Source organism: Monosiga brevicollis, genomic scaffold, assembly GCF_000002865.3.
Source record: "Monosiga brevicollis MX1 MONBRscaffold_19 genomic scaffold, whole genome shotgun sequence".
In the NCBI taxonomy this organism is placed as follows: domain Eukaryota; class Choanoflagellata; order Craspedida; family Salpingoecidae; genus Monosiga; species Monosiga brevicollis.
In genome coordinates, this window is record NW_001865056.1 from 479,872 (window position 1) to 496,850 (window position 16,979).

A 16,979-nucleotide genomic window follows, 5' to 3' on the forward strand; every position below is an offset into this window, starting at 1 on the left:
TAGAACGCCTGATTTGGCTGAATCACTTGTGATGTATGCGATAGAGCCGGCGCCATATATCCAGCGTGAACGGCAAAATCAAAAACAGCACCACGCCAATACCATGCCGGCCCAGCACAGCTCGAGCAGCACCAATACGAGGACCAGCGGTTCACAAGCTCTGAGCGCGCTTTTCCAAGCTCGCAACGGTGCCCAGGGCTCGCGCGCCACACCAACTGAGGGAGAGGGGTCCAATGACAATGGCTCAAGTGGGGCCTTGCGCCGCCAGTCAAACAATAACGGAAGTCCACTGCGCAGCTCCTCAACTTCCCGGCCTTCGCTTCGACTCGAAGGGCACGATGACACCGAGTCGAGCACAGATCCACCCCGACACCACAGCAGTACTATCACGGAGGAGCTGGAGGATGGCAGCGATGAGGCGCCGGGCCAAGCTCCAGGTCCCTTGGGGTCGAATACGGACGTGCCTGAACCGCCCGAGAACGTACCTCAGGCCACGACCGATGGAGATTCTCGATTACCGTATGCGCCACCCTCGGAGTCGTCATTGGAAGAGACGAATTCCCAGGCGACGAGGCCCCAAGAGGCCACACCCAAAGAGGCCACACACAATGACCCTCCGGGGACCAAGACGAGTTCCGATCTGCATTTGAGCAGCGAAACAGTCCGGAATAGTCCTGCACGAGCCGCGTCGAGTGAAAAAGTGAGCTCAAATGACGAAGCCACTCAGCACGAGGAGCAATCATCCATTGAAAACTTGAGCCCTACTGCTCGATTGCAACAGATTCACCGGCAGGGCACAGTGGCTGGTGGTGCCGCGCAGCTCGAGTCGAACCCAGATGTATACGTTTGTCGGATCTCACGTGATGTCCTCTATCTGGGTAAGTGTCGATGAGTGTTTTTTATTTGTGGTGCATGTTTATTTTTTTTTTTTTTTTTATTTTTTATTTTTTTTTTAAGAGCGTGGTTTTAGCAGCCGACTCATGCCGCATTTGTTTGCAGGCGCCCCACAAGTGCTTTGCAACGTCGCAGCCCATCGCCGGGAACGGGTCAATGTGCGCGACTTTGATGAAAGCGAGCTGCATCTCTTTGACGGCGCAACACTTGTCGATTCGTCCGTGCCCTCAGCGGCGGGCATGGACACAGGGCTTTGTATGTTTGCCGTTTTCTCAATTGCGCACAATTCTGATCACACCATTTACTGACGCGATGACATCCTGTATGTTGGACTTTAGACTTGTTCCTGGCTCATCTGCGCTCGGTCCGCGGCGTGGACATGCCCTGCTTCCGTCTTCGACCTGTCATTGTTCTAATCGACCGGGTACGCTAGGTTGATTTGCAGGCTGTTTCCAGGCTGCCTCCGAGCCACACCCAGACCACATTCATATGCATTCACATGCATACATACATACATACATACCCTACAGACACCTTGGTCAGCACATGGGTTTGTGCTCATGCATGTTTGGTCTTCGTTGGGGTGATCGCCACAGGAACCCTTTGCCCAGTTTCAAGACTTTCTGCGCCTTTTCCCAGAGTACTACTACTATGTGGGCGACTTTACGCAGCTTCACAACAGCCGCTTGACGACCCTGTTGTATAAGGCCGAATCTGTAATCAGCATGAAGCCTCTCAAATTATCAGAATCTCAGCAAGATTCCTACATGTCCGATGCCTCGAGTATCATGACTATGACCCGCGTCGCGCGGTGCGTTCCGGGTTTTCTTTTTTCCTCTCTCTCTCTCTCTCTCGCTTCGCCATCACCTCCGGTCTGGACGCGCTTACTTGACGCTTGAATGACTTCTTTTGCGGTGCATCGTCGTGTCACAGTTACTTTCCAAACTTGCGCATTTTGACGGAGCTTGCACACCAAGAGAACATGCGCTTTATGCGTCTCCAACGCGCCCCGATCTACAAACTGCGTACGTTGACTAAAACATGCTCGTACACGTGCGTGCTTCTGCACACACACACACACACACACACACACACACACACACACACACACACACACACACACACACACACACACACACACACACACACACACACACACACACACACACACACACACACACACACACACACATCATGCGTCTGCGTCTTGATTCGCTTTTCTCCTGTGAAAACAGCTACTCGCGAGGTGATTCATACGCGAGCATATGCGTCGGGGTCGGTCGTGAGCCCGAGCATGCTGGATACGCTCTTGTATCAGGGCTATCTCAAAGGCTCCGGGATCCTCAGGATGTTTGAGCTGGTAGGTCCACGCTTGGATATTGTTGTCGCCTTGAGTGCTGACAGACACAGTTTTTCTCGAGTCCCTGCTTTGTCAGGATGTCAACATGTTGTTGTTGTTGTTGTTATTGTCGTCATTCTATGATGAGGATATTGATTGGCCCATTGTCATTTAGCTCACACTTTTATGCGTCCGACTGCCCATAGCTATTGGGCGTCCAGCAGCTCAGATTTGATCGTTGCCAGCCATGCGGTGTCTTGGCACAGGTAGAAATCACGGCTCTTCTGCTGCGATCACTCAAACGGCCGACCTACGGCGCAGCCTGTCGCTACATTCTCAAGGTTCGCAACCTGGCGTTGCATTGTGGTGACTTTGAAGCATGGGTGGTGGACGTACCGGTTGCCATGATGCGCACCTTGACATGACTTGCTACACCCTGGCTGTTTAGAATTGGGGCCACATACCCATGGGCCTTTACGTCCTCGATTTGCCCGGTATATTTCGCACAAACCTGAGTGGCGAGCAGCGAGCTGAAAGTAAGAACAGCGAGGACGACACGCGCTTTGATCATTTGCCCCACAATCCCAGCATCCGCGATACGGCCTATGTGTTGTCCAACCCACCAGAATGGACACCACTCCGTATGGGCGATATTGTGTATGTCATCACAAGCGTCCAAGCCCAGCAACGATCCTCGGCATCGCCACCAGTTGTGGGCCAGGAGCTGCGTGATACAGGCGCTGATGAGGGCGAGCAGGAGCACGACTCAGACTCTAGCACTGATTCTGACGACAGCTTTGACGGGGCAGAGAAGATGGAGAAGGTGGATCAAAGCCAAGTTCAAGCCTCACGTGTGCCTGAGACGCAAGCCAGCGCACCCGCCAGAGACCCACCCCCTGTCAAGGGCCTGGGAATGAATCGCTTTATCGTGCGCCGCATTCCCACCAAGCAAAGCGAGTCTAGCTACAAGGAGACGGGCGACTTGTAGTGGCACGTTTGTTATGGGCACGCCACTTCACTTGAGATTTAACAAACATTGGATGCACTGTGTAGGCCGCACACCATTTTTTGTTTTTGTTATTTGCCCGAACGAACAACGTCATTTCCCACATTAACACGGATCCTTCTGATCGACAGACTTGATTATCTGATGTGTTATGCCTTGTTAGTATTTTTTCTTCTTTTTCTTTCTTTTCTTTTTTTTTTTTTTTTTTTTTGCCTTTCCGATGAGTGACGCGTGGTCGCTTTTTCAATCTAGTATTACGAGTTGGGTCCATGAGTTGCGGACCCAAGCTAATTGAGAATTGCAACCTCACCACTCGAGTTTGGGAGGCTATTAATCTTGATCAATGATATAAATTGGAGTGAATGCTCCAGGATAAACCGGGAACGGAAAGAAAAGTCCGACTTGAAAGTGTCTGGTGAGCAAGGTGCAGGTGACTGATTTGGATGGGGAAAGAAAGGCAAGGACCTCCCCCTATTGCCAGCGTAGATGGGCAAGGGCGCGGTTGGCCTCGGCCATCTTATGCGTCTCGATGCGCTTGCGGACCGCGGCACCCTATTATTGCAGAATTTCGAGAGTGTGTGGCATCAAGGGAATGAGTGAGCATGTGTAGTCGGCGATCAACGAGCCTCATCACAGGTCGAAAAGTATGAAACTCGGCGGCAAGCTCACCGTGTTGTTGGCAGCTTCCATGATTTCAGCAGCGAGAGCTTCGGGCATCAAAAGTTTCTTTCGCGAGCGCGCAGCGCCAATGATCCACTTGATGGCAAGAGATTGACGGCGCTTGGCTGTCAAAGGGGTGGGCACTTGATGGATGGAACCAGACTTCTTGACCGGAGTCAGGGCCACCGTGGGTTTGACATTCTCAATGGCGTCTTGAAAGACTTGCACTGTCAAAGTTGCCACGCATGCCATCAGTGTGATGAGCGCGAGGAGTGATCAAACAGCCTTTTTGTTGATTTGGATGACGAGGAATGGAAATTGAAAGAGAAAGATTCAAGGACCTGCTCAGACCACATACTTGGGTTGACAGGCTTGGGTACGGGGATGGCACCGGAGGGAGTCTATCAAGAAGGAAAGGAATGTTGATATGAGCGACAGCCAGGGGATAGGTCGGCTCAAGACTGGGCTCATGATGCGTACCATCACTACTAAACCCTGCTTCAGCGCGGCCTGGCGTGCCCTGTATAGCAGTTGTTTGCCGTGAGGATGTGTGCCAAGTCAAAGGGAGCCCGGATTGATACACTTGGCGAAGCGCGGAACCCATTGAAAAAGATGTATTATAAGATGTATCAAGACTTACTCGTCGAACTTGGCCTTTTTGATAATGATGAATGTCTCTTGTAGGACGCGAAGGGCGGCTGTCTTCTTGCCATCATACATCAAGCAGTTGACGAATTTGCTGTAGGACGCGAGGAACACGAGGCAGATTGAGTGTTACAAAAACCAGGTTGGTGGAAAGTGCGTGAGTAGAGAATGTACACGTGTGTGTGTGTGTGCGTGTGTGGAGCAAGTTCCATTTCAAAAGCCAAGCACAGGGATTTGGTCCGCCGCAAACGTACGCAGCCACGGGGTCGCGCATGAAAAAAGGGGTGCCTAGGTCACCATGGGCTTGCGCGCCGCTGCGTGCAGTGCGAATCTGCTCCGAAAGAGAAAGGAGCTTATCGGCCTCCTCATTTGCTTTGGCAGCCTCGCTATCCTTAGACATGGGGCTTGAGCTCATTTGGCGGCGGGCGGGTACACGGGTAGCCGCAAGCGTAGCCCTAGATTTCGGCGGGACACCATCAGCGCGTGGTTCACTTGGAAAAGAGGAGGGGAGCAACGCGTCTATCCCAAGTCAAAGAAAAGTTACCTCGAGAGGTGTGGCGCTTGGGCACGAATGCTCTGTGCGCTTTTGGACAACCAGACCTGGGCCGAGGCCCCGCAGGCCCGCGCCGCTGCGACCGCAACCGCTGCCATCGCCATCCTCAAGTGTGCTGAAAAAAAAAAAAGAGAGAGAGGAAGAGGGCCTCGTGAGACGCCACTCACTGTCTTCGCTTTCTGCTCGTTTGTCAGAAACTTTTTAGAATGCTCTCTCTCTCTCTCTCTCTCTCTCTCTCTCTCTCTCTCTCTCTCTCTCTCTCTCTCTCTCTCTCTCTCTCTCTCTCTCTCTCTCTCTCTCTCTCTCTCTCTCTCTCTCTCTCTCTCTCTCTCTCTCTCTCTCTCTCTCTCTCTCTCTCTCTCTCTCTCAAGCGGTGTCTCTGTCTCTCGCAACAGTCGCTCTCTGCCTGCTCGGACACGGACACGCGCACTTGGTCGACGTGACATCGGCTGCGGGAACCGTTTCGTGCAAAGGGCGGCGGCGGAGAAAGGACTGGGGCTTTGCAATTGGAGAAAGCAATAGGTTTGAAGAGTGTTGGTGTGGTGACACGGCGGCAAGGCGGCGAGGCCGTACAGTCAACATGTTCAAATGGCTTTGGCATTGAGTGGCTCTTGACCGTGCTCAAGTCTGCCCGTGCTCAGCGCTCGCACAGCGATGGGGCGTAAGGCTGGTTCCGCCGCGGGGCCGGCCTCGGCAGCGGCTGCAGCTCTTGGTGCCAAATTAGATCCCATCGCTTTTGGCTGGCTCGGGGCAGAGAACATTACCGAGCCGAGCTGCGTGACCAACGCCCACATGCAGCAGGTCTGTTTGGACTGCTGGCCAGCCAGTTCGTGGCAAACGCGTGCAGCTCACCCGCTCATGCCCGCATTGTACAGGTCTATGGACTGGGGCCTTTTGTCGAGTTCAAAAAGTCAGACCTGCAGCTGGCCCTTCCCCCTCCTTTGTGGTTGTTGCTTGCCTCCTGGTGTATTCTTCTGGGCTCACCGTCTCGTGTGCTGGACCCATTCTCCTCTCTGGAGCAGAACCAAGCGTTCGAACCCGGGCCCACGGGTGCCATGGACCCGTGACAAGCTTGGTCTCAGCAGCTGGCTTAAAGGATCACGACAAGCCGGTGCGCCCAAGCTCAGATCCCTTTTAATTCTAACTTTACACTGCTGGTCTAGCTCACGTTTCAAAGACTGGGATGGCTGTGCATGTGCTGACCTTTGTCCCATCGGACGTTGCTGCACGTGTAGCTAATCTCAAGGCTTTGGAGACTGAAGGTGTTCCCGTTCTTCGTGATCCGGTGTGTCTACTCGCTGACTTTGCTTTTGATGCGTTCTCTGACGGCCGCCCGACCATGTTCAGGATCAACCTACCGGACTGTACAACCTCGGCGCGACCTGCTATGCCAATTCACTGTTACAGGTAGGTCTGCCTTCTTGTTCATCCCAATTACGTCCCATTTGATTTGAGGGCACGAACGCGGGCTTACTTCTTCTTCCCCTTTTCTTCTTTATTTCACGACTCGATACAATCCCCAAGATTTGGTTTCACGACACTGGCTTCCGTCGCGCGCTGTTCGAATGGAAACCTTCCTCGGCCGTTGGGGACGCCGATGCTCAAATTATGCGTCAGCTGCAACTGACCTTTGCCTTCCTGAGCTCTTCCTTGCAGCGGTCTGTTGTTTATTCAGCGGTCCTGCTGTTGCACTCCCAGAACGAGCCAAGTAAATTCATCACGTGTCACCACTTTGCAGAGCATACCGACCAGCACACCTCGTGCAAGCCCTCAAGTTGGAGCCACATGTCCAACAAGTAGGCCCTTTATGCGCCCAGCTGCCCTGGTCTATGCTGCCATCTGGCTTTGTGTCACGTGCCCTCTGCTCTCAAGCGCCCTTGCTTTTTTTTTTTTTTTTTTTTTTGTTTTTTTTGTTTTTTTTGTGCCTGTTCCTCGTTGTTTGGCAGGATTCACACGAGTTTCTCAAGCTTTTTGCTGCTCTCATCGAGCGCAACTTTGAGCTTCAGGTCCAACCCGCACTCATGCGTACAAATGCAAACATAAACTCAAACGCAAGCTAACGGTGGTTGTGGGGCGCAATTGTTTTCAATCGGTACGAGCAGGGACCGCCGCTCAATGTCTTTTTCAAACACTACAGCGGCCGTATGCTTTATCGCACAACCTGCAAGCACTGCCAGCGGCCTTCCGACCGGGCTGAACATTTCCATGAGTTGGAGGTTCATTTAGAGGTACGGAAGGACCTCTGGCGGGCAATTCGAATTGACCGTGAGGGACAGATTCGAATTCACATGCGCTGCGACCTTTCTGGGCCCACTTGTGGTGTAGCATGGGGATCTCATCCGATCCTTGCAAGCCATGCTGACCGAGGAACACCTGACTGGTATGGATGAAAGGGCCCGTCGTTCTGTCGTTGGTCGTGCATCTCTTGCGTGGGTACTTTGTCCCAGTTCATGCACGTGATGCGAACGCGCCGTCTTGATTACACGTAGGCGATAATCAATACCATTGCAGCCAGTGTGAGGCAAAGCACGATGCCGCACGCCAAGTGCTTCTGGACCAGCTTCCCGACGTTCTTCACTTGCAATTGATGCGGTAGGCTCGTGGACAACTTGAGAGTCGCGCATTTTGTTTCAATATGGATATGGTGGTGTCAGAGATGGTCCAAATGGACTACAGTCCCCTCATCTTGTCTGCGTCTGGTGGACCTGGTTTACATGCTAGCTTTGTCTATGACTTGACCACCTTCCGCAAGAAGAAGGTCACCAAGGCGTTCCGCTTTCCAGCCGTGCTGGACATGTCTGCTTTTGCCAAAACTACTCAAGGGGCCAAGAAGAGACGTTCGAGTGCGTCTATCATCCGTTGAGCCCGTGCCACTCAAGCTGCCGTCAAACGTCACTTCATTTTCTTATTTATTCATTTTTCATCGTGGCCCGAACGTGATAGGTGACCGCCTTTATGATCTCAGTGCGGTTCTTCTTCATCGGGGCAGCTCAGCCACCTGCGGTCATTACATGGCTCAGATCCGACATCCCAAGGTGCGCTCTTCTTCAGCCCCCGACTCTCTAAAGATGGATACTTTGGCACGACAGTTGTCTCATTCTTTTTTTTTCTTTTATGTTTTCTTTATTTCGACAAAGCAGACTGGCAAATGGTTTCTTTTCAACGATGAGGAGGTGACGGAGCAGGCTTGCGGCGAGAACGGGTGCCCTTTGTTTGTTGACCCCCCAATGAAAGGTATGTCCGAGTGGGATTGCCTCCTGAGCATGTTTGTGCGATTGATGCCATGTAGAGGACGTCTATGACAGTTTTTTTTTTGCTGCGAGCTTACTACTCTTGGCCCTGCTTTGGCGTTGACACACAGCGCCCACTGATGCAGCCAAGCGTAAGGCTAGTCAGCTTGCTAGCCAGGGCAACCTCTCCTCTACCATGGCCTACATGTTGGTGTACCGACGTCGCGGTTTGGGTCAGTTTTTGAGTGAGCATGTTCACTGTGCGATTGTACTACGTTCTTCATAATACACGCACCACACACTGCTGCACAAAGACTCTCATCTCTTTTTGGCCCTCTTGCTCAACTCAGATGCAGCTGCAAATTCAGCTGAAGCAACGCCGAATGTCAATTCATTTGACGTTCCTGTGCCAGCGGACCTAAAAAGCATCGTTGAAGCTGACAACACAGCCTATCAGGCAGAACGGTCTGCTTGTAGCGCCAAAACTGTGCGTGCAGGTCTCTCCTCGCTTTGTGCTTTGAGCTTGCTCGCGAAGGACCTAGGCTACGGTGACTTCCTCACGCATGGTTTGCCCTCTTGCTTGCCGTCAAGGCCGAGCTACGCAAGGACGTTGTGAACTTGACGGAGCAGGTCACTGCAGTCATCCGAGCTCTCAACGAACGTGCGCTCAATGCTCGGTCCTCTACCCTTTGGGTGCTTGCCACCTTGTCATGGGCATGCTGGCTCACCCCATTCGCTGTTTGATCAATGTAGGTCCGAAGGACGAATCGGGCACAGAGGTTGAATGGGTCCCACGTGATTGGATATCCAGCTTAAGTAAACTGGAAATCAATTACCCACACCCCACTGATCCTGCCATCCTTGAGGCTCAACGAGCAATGGCTGCCTCCAATCGGGCTCATGAGGGAGCAGAGGCCCACATCGGTAGGATGGCTGCCCCTTCTTTTCCAGCCCCTCCCATGTCTGCTTGTGCAAGCTCATTTGCTTTACCTGCCATGGCATGAAACAGACGATGAAGGGCAAGGCGCGGTGAACGAGACACGTGTTTGCGCAAAAGATGGCACTGCGCGAGCTAACCTTGACGGGGACGTTTTGATCCTTGATGGCGATGGCCAAGCAGTTACCCTGCATGCTTCGGCGCCGCCTTCTAAGGCGGCGCCAGGAATATCTCAGAATGGAGAGGATCAAGGTGATGAGGTGCTTCTGGTCGAAGATGTGCCTGCTGGAACAAGTAATGGTAATTCCTCAAGTAAGCGCGATCTCCGCGTCTCTGTCTCGATGTTGTGTAGTGGAGAGTGTAAGCGTCACGATGCGCCCAGAGACTTGGCCTTTTTTTTCTCATTTGTGGTTTTGTCTGATGGAGCACAGACCAACTGCCGAAAGGCCGTTTTGAAGTACCTGGAAACGCGGCCATCTTCATAGAACCGCCTGCTCTAGACTGCACTCCACTTGTTTGTGTACATGGCAGGTCTGTTCAAGGCCCGTGCGTCGCTTCACAAAGCGTCTCACGAACGATACGTGTTTGCGCCAGGCCCCATCTTGTTTCTCATTCGTTGCTGTTCCCAATGCTCAACCTAGACTCAATCCAGATCAGATCGACCGGGCACGAATTGTTACACCAAAGGCCGTGGATATGGCCGTGGCACTCGGCTGCCCTGTTGTGCACCGGCTGCCTGCTCCCTCTGGTACGTGGAGAGCGTGGCCTGGCAATGTAGCGCGAATGACCTGCAGCTCGTGTGAATGGCTGGGTGGGTCTGGCACTTGCCTCATACTCTTTTTTTTCTCCTCTTTTTTTTTCTCCTCTTTTTTTTTTCTCCTCTTTTTTTTTTCAAACTTTGTGGTGGTTCAGAGGCACTGTACTGCCGTGACTGCGTGGCCAACGTGGTTGCCACGGAAAAGTTGCGCTCCGATTTACTGACGGACCAACTTGCAGTGGCCGCCTACTTGAAAGAGGTGCGTGCTGTTGCAAAAGCCCTGATTGGCTCCCTTTCTCTTTCCCTCCTTCCTGGCTTTTTCATGAGACTTCACCTTTTTCGTGCTTTTGGTGGCAATGGATGTCCAGCACTTTCGGCCCAGCTCGCTTGAGCGTCGTGCCCAGGAGATTATGCAGCTAGATGACGAGGAGCCGATCATTTTGGCACTGAGCGCCCTGAAGGGTTTTCAACGACTCACCTCCTCCTCAAAGCCAGAGCAGAGCTTCAATGAAGCTGCTCTCTGTCGCCACGGTCCGTGCCTTGTGCATCACATCATTTGACACGTATCTGTGCTCCTACTTACCTTTTGGTTTGAATCGGCAGGCAATCTGACTACTGCTATCAATCAACTTTGCGTTGTACCCAAACCATGTACGGTGCTGTGCTCGCATTTAGCTGGCAATGCGGAAACACCCCCGTGTTTGGGACTCGGCGCGACCCAGGTGTCTCACTGCTTCCAAAAATCTGTTTCCTGTATTCTGTTGGCCAGTGTTTGAACGAATGGCCTCCTATTATCCCACTTGTGAAGAGATTTCTCCGAGTGCCGAGCGCTGTCGTATCTGTTTGAAAGAGGTGCGACGTCAGATTGGCTTTGCCTCAGATTAAGGCGGCAGACTGGCAGCCGCAGGATTCGCTCACAACATGTGCTTTGGAATGGGCGATTTCAAGGAGGAGCGCCAAGTCCAAGCACGCGCTGAAAACGCAGAACGCGCCTTGCAGGAAAAGAATGAGCTCGACTTTCTTCTTCGGTCCTCCTCTGCACTGCCTGCGATGGTTGGTTGTGCGCTATCGCATTCGTCCCCAAAGAGGCTCATGGCGCATTGCCGATCACATTCATGTTGCAACACCATCATGCGTGCACGACCTTGTCATCAGGCTGCCGCGCGAACCACCCAGGCAGATGGTGAGGCTGATGCCTTGGAGCCCATGCTTTTTGTGCTTCCGCGCTCTTTTTCGACAGAATGGCGCGACTGGGTGAATCGTCGAAAGAGAAGCGCCGTAACTCGACCTGAAGCCATTGACTTGCACGTGAGTGCCTGTTCCCCATAATTGCATGCTCGCCTGGCGCCTCAGCCTGTCCCCTCTTTCTGTTTCGTTCAAGATTTGGATGGACCAAGTGGAGTTTTTGTTGCATGCCCTTGCACCTCGTGTCACTCATTGGACTTTCTTTTATAGGCCTTGCTCTGCGAGCACCAACTCTTTCCTGTGGACCCTGTGTTTGATCTCAACGAAGCGGGAACCGGCTTGAGCCTCGGACGCTATCAGCGCGATGAAGCGGAGGAGCCGTTGAGGTATGCAACAACCGCAAAAATGCTGTCGCTGCTCTCGGCTCCACGCGTTTTTGGGCAATTCCTGTAGATTAGTTGGACTGATGCGAGTCGCGTGCACTTCTCTGGCCGCATTACGTGTAGCTTCGAGCTGCTTCGTCCCTCCGAATGGGCGGCTCTCACGTCTCAGTATCCAGTCAAACCCTCGAATGCTAGCATCAAGCTCCAACGCACGGCAACGGGCATTGTTTCGTACGTACAGCTCAAGAATCATTTTCCTTTTTTTTTTTTTTTTTTTTTTTTTAATATATTTTTTGGTTGTTCATGTTTGCTTTGCGCTTTTGCTCTGGACCTTGTATTGGCCGTGAGCAGGGTACCAGGATGTTGCGAGCCTTGTCGGCTTCGTCGACTCGAGATGCGAGACTGCCAGCCCCTTGAGTTTGGTCCCACTGTTGTGTCCCCCCCCCCCCGCCCCCTCTGTCTTTTTCTTTTTGAAAGACGGGACCTGTGAAGTCTGATGGTCGTCACGACGACATCATTGGGTCCAGGTCGAGGCTTTCGGGTTTTGTCAACCACGCCCTTACAAGAGTTGCGGATGAAGGTTGGTCTTTCATGATTTTGGTGCTGGGAAGCATTGACCTCGGTGACTGACCAAGGCTTGCCCGGACGGCCAACTGTTTGCTAGATTATGCAACGTTTTCAAGTCGTACCCAGTGAGCAGGAGCTTTTTCTTGGCGATCGTCGCTTGGAGGGCTCAGAGATTACGCTTGGCATGCTGCAGATACCACCACAGAGCACAATTACGCTGCGCTTACCCGCTGGTGCGAGTGCCATATCTGATCAAGGAGAAGACCCACGAACATCGTCGGTAGAGCGTGGATTCCAGGGCACTGCCTTGCACTCGGGCACCCTTACATGCGCAGCAGAAACTTCAGCAGAGGTCCTCGACACTGATACGGAAAAGCCGCCGAACGATGGCCAAGACGTGGCCACAGACTGCACCATCAAGCACGAAAATATCAGCGACAATGAGATTTCTATCCTGGAGCCTCCCAGTGTATCGTCCACTAGGCCTGCTCCCTCTGGTGGGAAGCGCGCTATGCGAGAAGCAGCCGTCGGCACGGAGGTGGGGGAGACAGCATCGCAGCGCAAACATGGGTCGCGCTCGCAGTCACGGCGACGGTCCACACGATCATCAGTCGATGCGACAGAGTCGATGGAAGTTCGGGACACAGGGACCGACAACGTGCACGTTTTGAGTTCATCCGTACCTCAGAAGGCATCGTCGGTACAGCCGTCGGCGGCTGTCGCGTCGGAACCAGCGGCGAAACGGCGCAAAGCGCCATCCGTGCCCATGACTCCCACGCCACCACACTCAATGGCCTCTACATTGACTGCTCCACAATCTTCACCTCGGCCTTCGGGCAAACGGTTAGGAGCTCGATACAAGGTGACCAATCACGTTGTTTTGTCGCCTCGCCAGGCACAGAGCAACTAGCTTTGCGCAGAGCGCTCAATTATGGATGACCGGCGAATTGATTAAAGATTGAAGCGATCGATGGGCATTTGACTTTCAATGATGGACGTGGTGAAAAGCATGGACTCGATTTAGCCGATAGGCTTCGAATAAGGAGAGCAGTCAATCGCAGATTGCAACCACTCGCCAATCATGACTGGGACTTCACTCAATCCGAAGGAGACACATCGCAAGAACACCAACGCCATGCCTGAATTAAAACACACACACACACACACACACACACACACACACACACACACACACACACACACACACACACACACACACACACACACACACACACACACACACACACACACACACACACACACACACACACATAGGTTACATTTGAAGGTTGTTGAGAACAGACTGGAGGTGGTTGAGCTCTTCCGCATGGGCGTCCCGGTCTTCAGTAGGTAACGCGCCCAGAGCATCTTGACGTGCCCGTACAACCTAAAACAAAGCCAGACCAAGATGATTGGTATTGTGTGAGATTCACACAGGAGGGCACGATGAATTGGCAGGAACACTCGGCCGCGGCATCAACATATGAGTGGAGAACGAGAGAGAGAAAAAAAAAAGTCCACTTACACTAATGAAGCGCTCGTCGGCACGCGTCAGCTCATCAAGGAAGGCATTGCTTTGCTCCATGGCCCGTGTCACCAGGTGCAAGCCATGCTCCCACAATTGCGCGTCCTCATCGTTCAGGAGCACGTTGACGAGGGATGAAGCAAGTCCTGCCTCACGTAGTACAGCTGTGATGCAGGGGGGGAAAATAAGCAAATCGAAACGTAAAAAAAAGAAGAAATGAAGACAGGTGAGCGGTGCAAAAAGCAAGGTGAGGTACTCTTTGACGGATCTTACCAAGGGCATCAGGGTCGAGGCGCAGAAGGTGCTTCAGAAGGACGACGGCCTTGACGGCAAGGCGGATGTCATCACGTTGAACACATGCAAGCACATGGGCGTAGGAGTCGGGCTCGGACCGGAAGGCCTCCAGAAGCACGCTTGAGCCTCGGACCATGGCGCTAATGGCACGCAGTGCCTTGAGCTTGACCTATCACGCAAGGGGGCATTTAGACAGTGAGTGTCAGCAGGATCAAATTGGACGTTGGACGACGTGCTGAACAAGACTTTTGATACGCAGGACTGGGGGACAGGGGTACCTTGTTATCAGCATGGTCAAGAAGGGGGGCTATGAGTAGCATCAGGTCATTGTCGTGTGCCAGACTTTGAGCGTCAGGATTGTTCTGAGTAAGAACAGCGACGACGTCGGCGGCACGCCAGACTAGGCCCGCATGGGACGAGACGAGGTTGGTGGTGATGACAGGCACACCGCCAACCTTGGCCAAGTCGCGTGCCGTGTTAATATCCTCGCATTCTTCAGCCAAATCTTCGAGGGCTTCTTCGCGTTGAGCCACGGTGCTAGCCCGGTCGGTGAGAATTTCGATACAGTCGCGAACGCCAGCCATGTAGTCGCGGCCAGTCATGTCCTCAAACACCTTGCGCAAAAACTCGCGGCGCTCCTCGTCCATCTGATCAACCGTAGCGGCGACATCGGGGTTGTGAGCCGCGTTGGACACGGCCTCGGGGGTCTGCTCCACGAGCCAATTCAAAACCCCATTGAGCGTTTGCTGGGGCTGACTGCGAGCCGCAGGGGCTGCGCCACCAGTCCCAGCAGTAGCGTCAGTAGTTGGTACAGGCACCAAACTCATTGTGCTCGTCTCAGTAGCCGTCGACGACGTCGTGCAAGCCAATCAACAAAAAGCAGCAAAACACCAGTCTGTGTCTGATGCCAGCATCAACGCTGCCCAGGGCATACAAGTCCTGTACACGATTCAGCCGCAAGAGCACGATACAATTGGTTAAACAAGGTGAGGCAAAAGGTCAGAAGTGAAGGGGGACAGTTGCCGTCCAGCCAAAAAACAAGAAAATGAACCACAACACACACACAGATAGACAGAGAGAGACGCACACACACACACGCACGCACGCACGAACGCACGAACTGAGTCGCAGTCGCAGTCGCAGTCGCAGTCGCAGTCGCAGTCGTCGTCGCAGTCGCAGTCGCAGTGCTTTCAAAAATAGAAAGCATGCTCGAAACAAAATACAAAATCTCTGTTTGCTTGCTTCTGTGCCGTCGGAACAAAAGACATGCTGACAATTCGGTTCGAACGTGCGGGAAGGTGGTGGAAGCATCTGGCACAAGTGAGAGGCTTCCACTGCGATAACTCTTTAAACATCTGCAATAAGTCTGTACTGAAAGGTATAGCTAGCTTCAATTACTTCATACTTTGCTTCAAGACGAGCGTCGGCCAGCGTTTTGTTGTCAGCAAAACTCTCTATCATGAATGTACCTTAATATGTTGTTCAGCGGGATAGTTCGGTCACCTCCTTGAAAGTAACATATGTATTCCCTTTTTGTAACAACATATTGCTCTTGGGATTGAGGCAGGTGCGATTAATTGGCAGTCAGTATTTCGGGTCGTGCTCGGCCATTCTGTGTGAAGTACGTTTCAAATCAAGCACAGCAGAAGCGCTAAATTTTTGTGGATCAAACGAGGGTGCTCTTGTGTTCATACGCTTCCTGTGGATGCCGTAGCAGCCCAAAGACCAGAAAATTAGTTATTCTGAAATAAATCCCATTTCTTTTCCTTACAAAACTAACTTAGTTTTGATTCTCTAGGGCTACATGGCTCCGATTGGTATGTCAAATGGCAGCGCCATAAGACGAGTCAGCGAAGCAATGAGACAACTTGGTGGGTAGAGGCAGATGGACAAGACAAGTTCTGATTGATCAATGGTCATTCAAGGTTTATTTCGATTGACAAACGCCCGGGACGATTTTTTTTCCAAACACTTAGTAAGCAAGCTGTTTCCTTATTGGGTGGACTTAGACGATTTTCTCTTCTTGGGATGTGGTTGCCACTGCGCCACTCGTGCAAGGTGTGTTCGACGTGGAGACCGAGTTTGGACGATTGATGGGGAAGGGCTACGGTCCGCAGCGGCGCTTGAGGCTTCTCGTGTTCGCGCCTCGGTACTTGCATGTGATGTCTCTGATGCCGCCGTAGACGGCGTGGTGCACGGTGGACTTGTCACCTGAATGCAATGATGAAGACGAGGAATACAGATGAGAGTAGAGCCAACGAAGATGGAAGTACAAATGAGAATGAAGCGCACGATTCTCTCAGATACTCGTCGTGATCGCACGGAGCTACGCAGAGACCGGGAAGACGTACCAAGTGGCTGACATCGCCTCCAAAAGGCACACGGCTCAAGAGCTCCTGTTTTTTGCGCTGCCTTGCCGCCGTGCGACTCAAGGGGCTTTGACGCTTGGTGTTCTGCGCGTGGTGCGTTTCCGTGGGACCGAGCAAAAGACCGCTGCTTAGATTGGTAGTCAAGTCGGGATTGGGCGTCTTTGCTATGGCATCAGCATCTGGACAGTTGAAGGCGTTGGTGTTGGTTTGCAGCAAGGTCACGCGGGCATCGGTGGATGACGCGATTGAAGCGGCAATGTCTGAGGGAGGGACGACTGAAGCAGAGGCGACTGGAACAGGGTTGACTGAGGCAGGTGCAGTGGAGGTAAAAGTGGCGAGGGCAAGGTTGGAGGTTGTCCCAGCGGCCGGCGGTTCCGGCACGGCCACAGCAGTCTGGGTGGTACTGGCTGAGAGGGCGGCAAAAAAATTATTGGCAGAGTCTTCTCCTGCCTCGAGCTCTTCACGCGCCAAAGGCTGCACCAGGGTCTGCGCAGCCGAATCAGCTCCTTCGCCGCCGTTGGGCGAGTGTTCCTGATGGGGAGGATCGATAGGGCAAAAGGGCGCAAACTCATCATAGTCGTCAACGCTATCGTCGACATCGCTATCGTCGTCAACGCTATCGTCGACATCGCTAT

The 16,979-nt window shown here is 52.8% G+C and overlaps 4 protein-coding genes across 4 annotated transcripts in view; 2 read left to right on the forward strand and 2 right to left on the reverse strand.

The window, feature by feature from the left end:
* MONBRDRAFT_27459 (uncharacterized protein) overlaps window positions 1–3,221 on the forward strand; it is a gene marked incomplete at both ends in the record, with an annotated part of 7,287 nt that extends 4,066 nt beyond the window's left edge. The window contains 7 exons of the mRNA XM_001747815.1: window positions 45–878; window positions 1,233–1,318; window positions 1,491–1,705; window positions 1,828–1,919; window positions 2,130–2,254; window positions 2,500–2,574; window positions 2,682–3,221. Coding sequence (XP_001747867.1) covers window positions 45–878; window positions 1,233–1,318; window positions 1,491–1,705; window positions 1,828–1,919; window positions 2,130–2,254; window positions 2,500–2,574; window positions 2,682–3,221 — 1,967 coding nt within the window. The remainder of the gene's footprint in view (window positions 1–44; window positions 879–1,232; window positions 1,319–1,490; window positions 1,706–1,827; window positions 1,920–2,129; window positions 2,255–2,499; window positions 2,575–2,681) is intronic.
* A 489-nt stretch (window positions 3,222–3,710) lies between these two features.
* On the reverse strand, window positions 3,711–4,619 carry MONBRDRAFT_27460 (uncharacterized protein; the record flags this gene model as incomplete). The annotated part of the gene is made up of 5 exons (XM_001747908.1): window positions 3,711–3,791; window positions 3,909–4,126; window positions 4,258–4,300; window positions 4,380–4,419; window positions 4,540–4,619. 5 exons carry the CDS (start codon window positions 4,617–4,619, stop codon window positions 3,711–3,713), a joined length of 462 nt encoding a protein of 153 aa, XP_001747960.1.
* Window positions 4,620–5,303: 684 nt separating this feature from the next.
* On the forward strand, window positions 5,304–11,659 carry MONBRDRAFT_27461 (uncharacterized protein; the record flags this gene model as incomplete). Its single annotated transcript, XM_001747816.1, has 25 exons — window positions 5,304–5,530; window positions 5,739–5,898; window positions 5,973–6,007; window positions 6,120–6,208; window positions 6,333–6,382; window positions 6,445–6,504; window positions 6,622–6,755; window positions 6,836–6,893; window positions 7,044–7,103; window positions 7,423–7,477; window positions 7,587–7,689; window positions 7,819–7,940; window positions 8,041–8,132; window positions 8,238–8,331; window positions 8,459–8,534; window positions 8,805–8,893; window positions 9,081–9,251; window positions 9,337–9,576; window positions 9,696–9,795; window positions 9,906–10,012; window positions 10,177–10,280; window positions 10,390–10,552; window positions 10,625–10,672; window positions 10,791–10,873; window positions 11,477–11,659. 25 exons carry the CDS (start codon window positions 5,304–5,306, stop codon window positions 11,657–11,659), a joined length of 2,703 nt encoding a protein of 900 aa, XP_001747868.1.
* A 1,517-nt stretch (window positions 11,660–13,176) lies between these two features.
* On the reverse strand, window positions 13,177–14,802 carry MONBRDRAFT_33429 (uncharacterized protein; the record flags this gene model as incomplete). Its single annotated transcript, XM_001747909.1, has 4 exons — window positions 13,177–13,543; window positions 13,638–13,845; window positions 13,955–14,144; window positions 14,254–14,802. 4 exons carry the CDS (start codon window positions 14,800–14,802, stop codon window positions 13,177–13,179), a joined length of 1,314 nt encoding a protein of 437 aa, XP_001747961.1.
* Window positions 14,803–16,979: the final 2,177 nt, after the last annotated feature.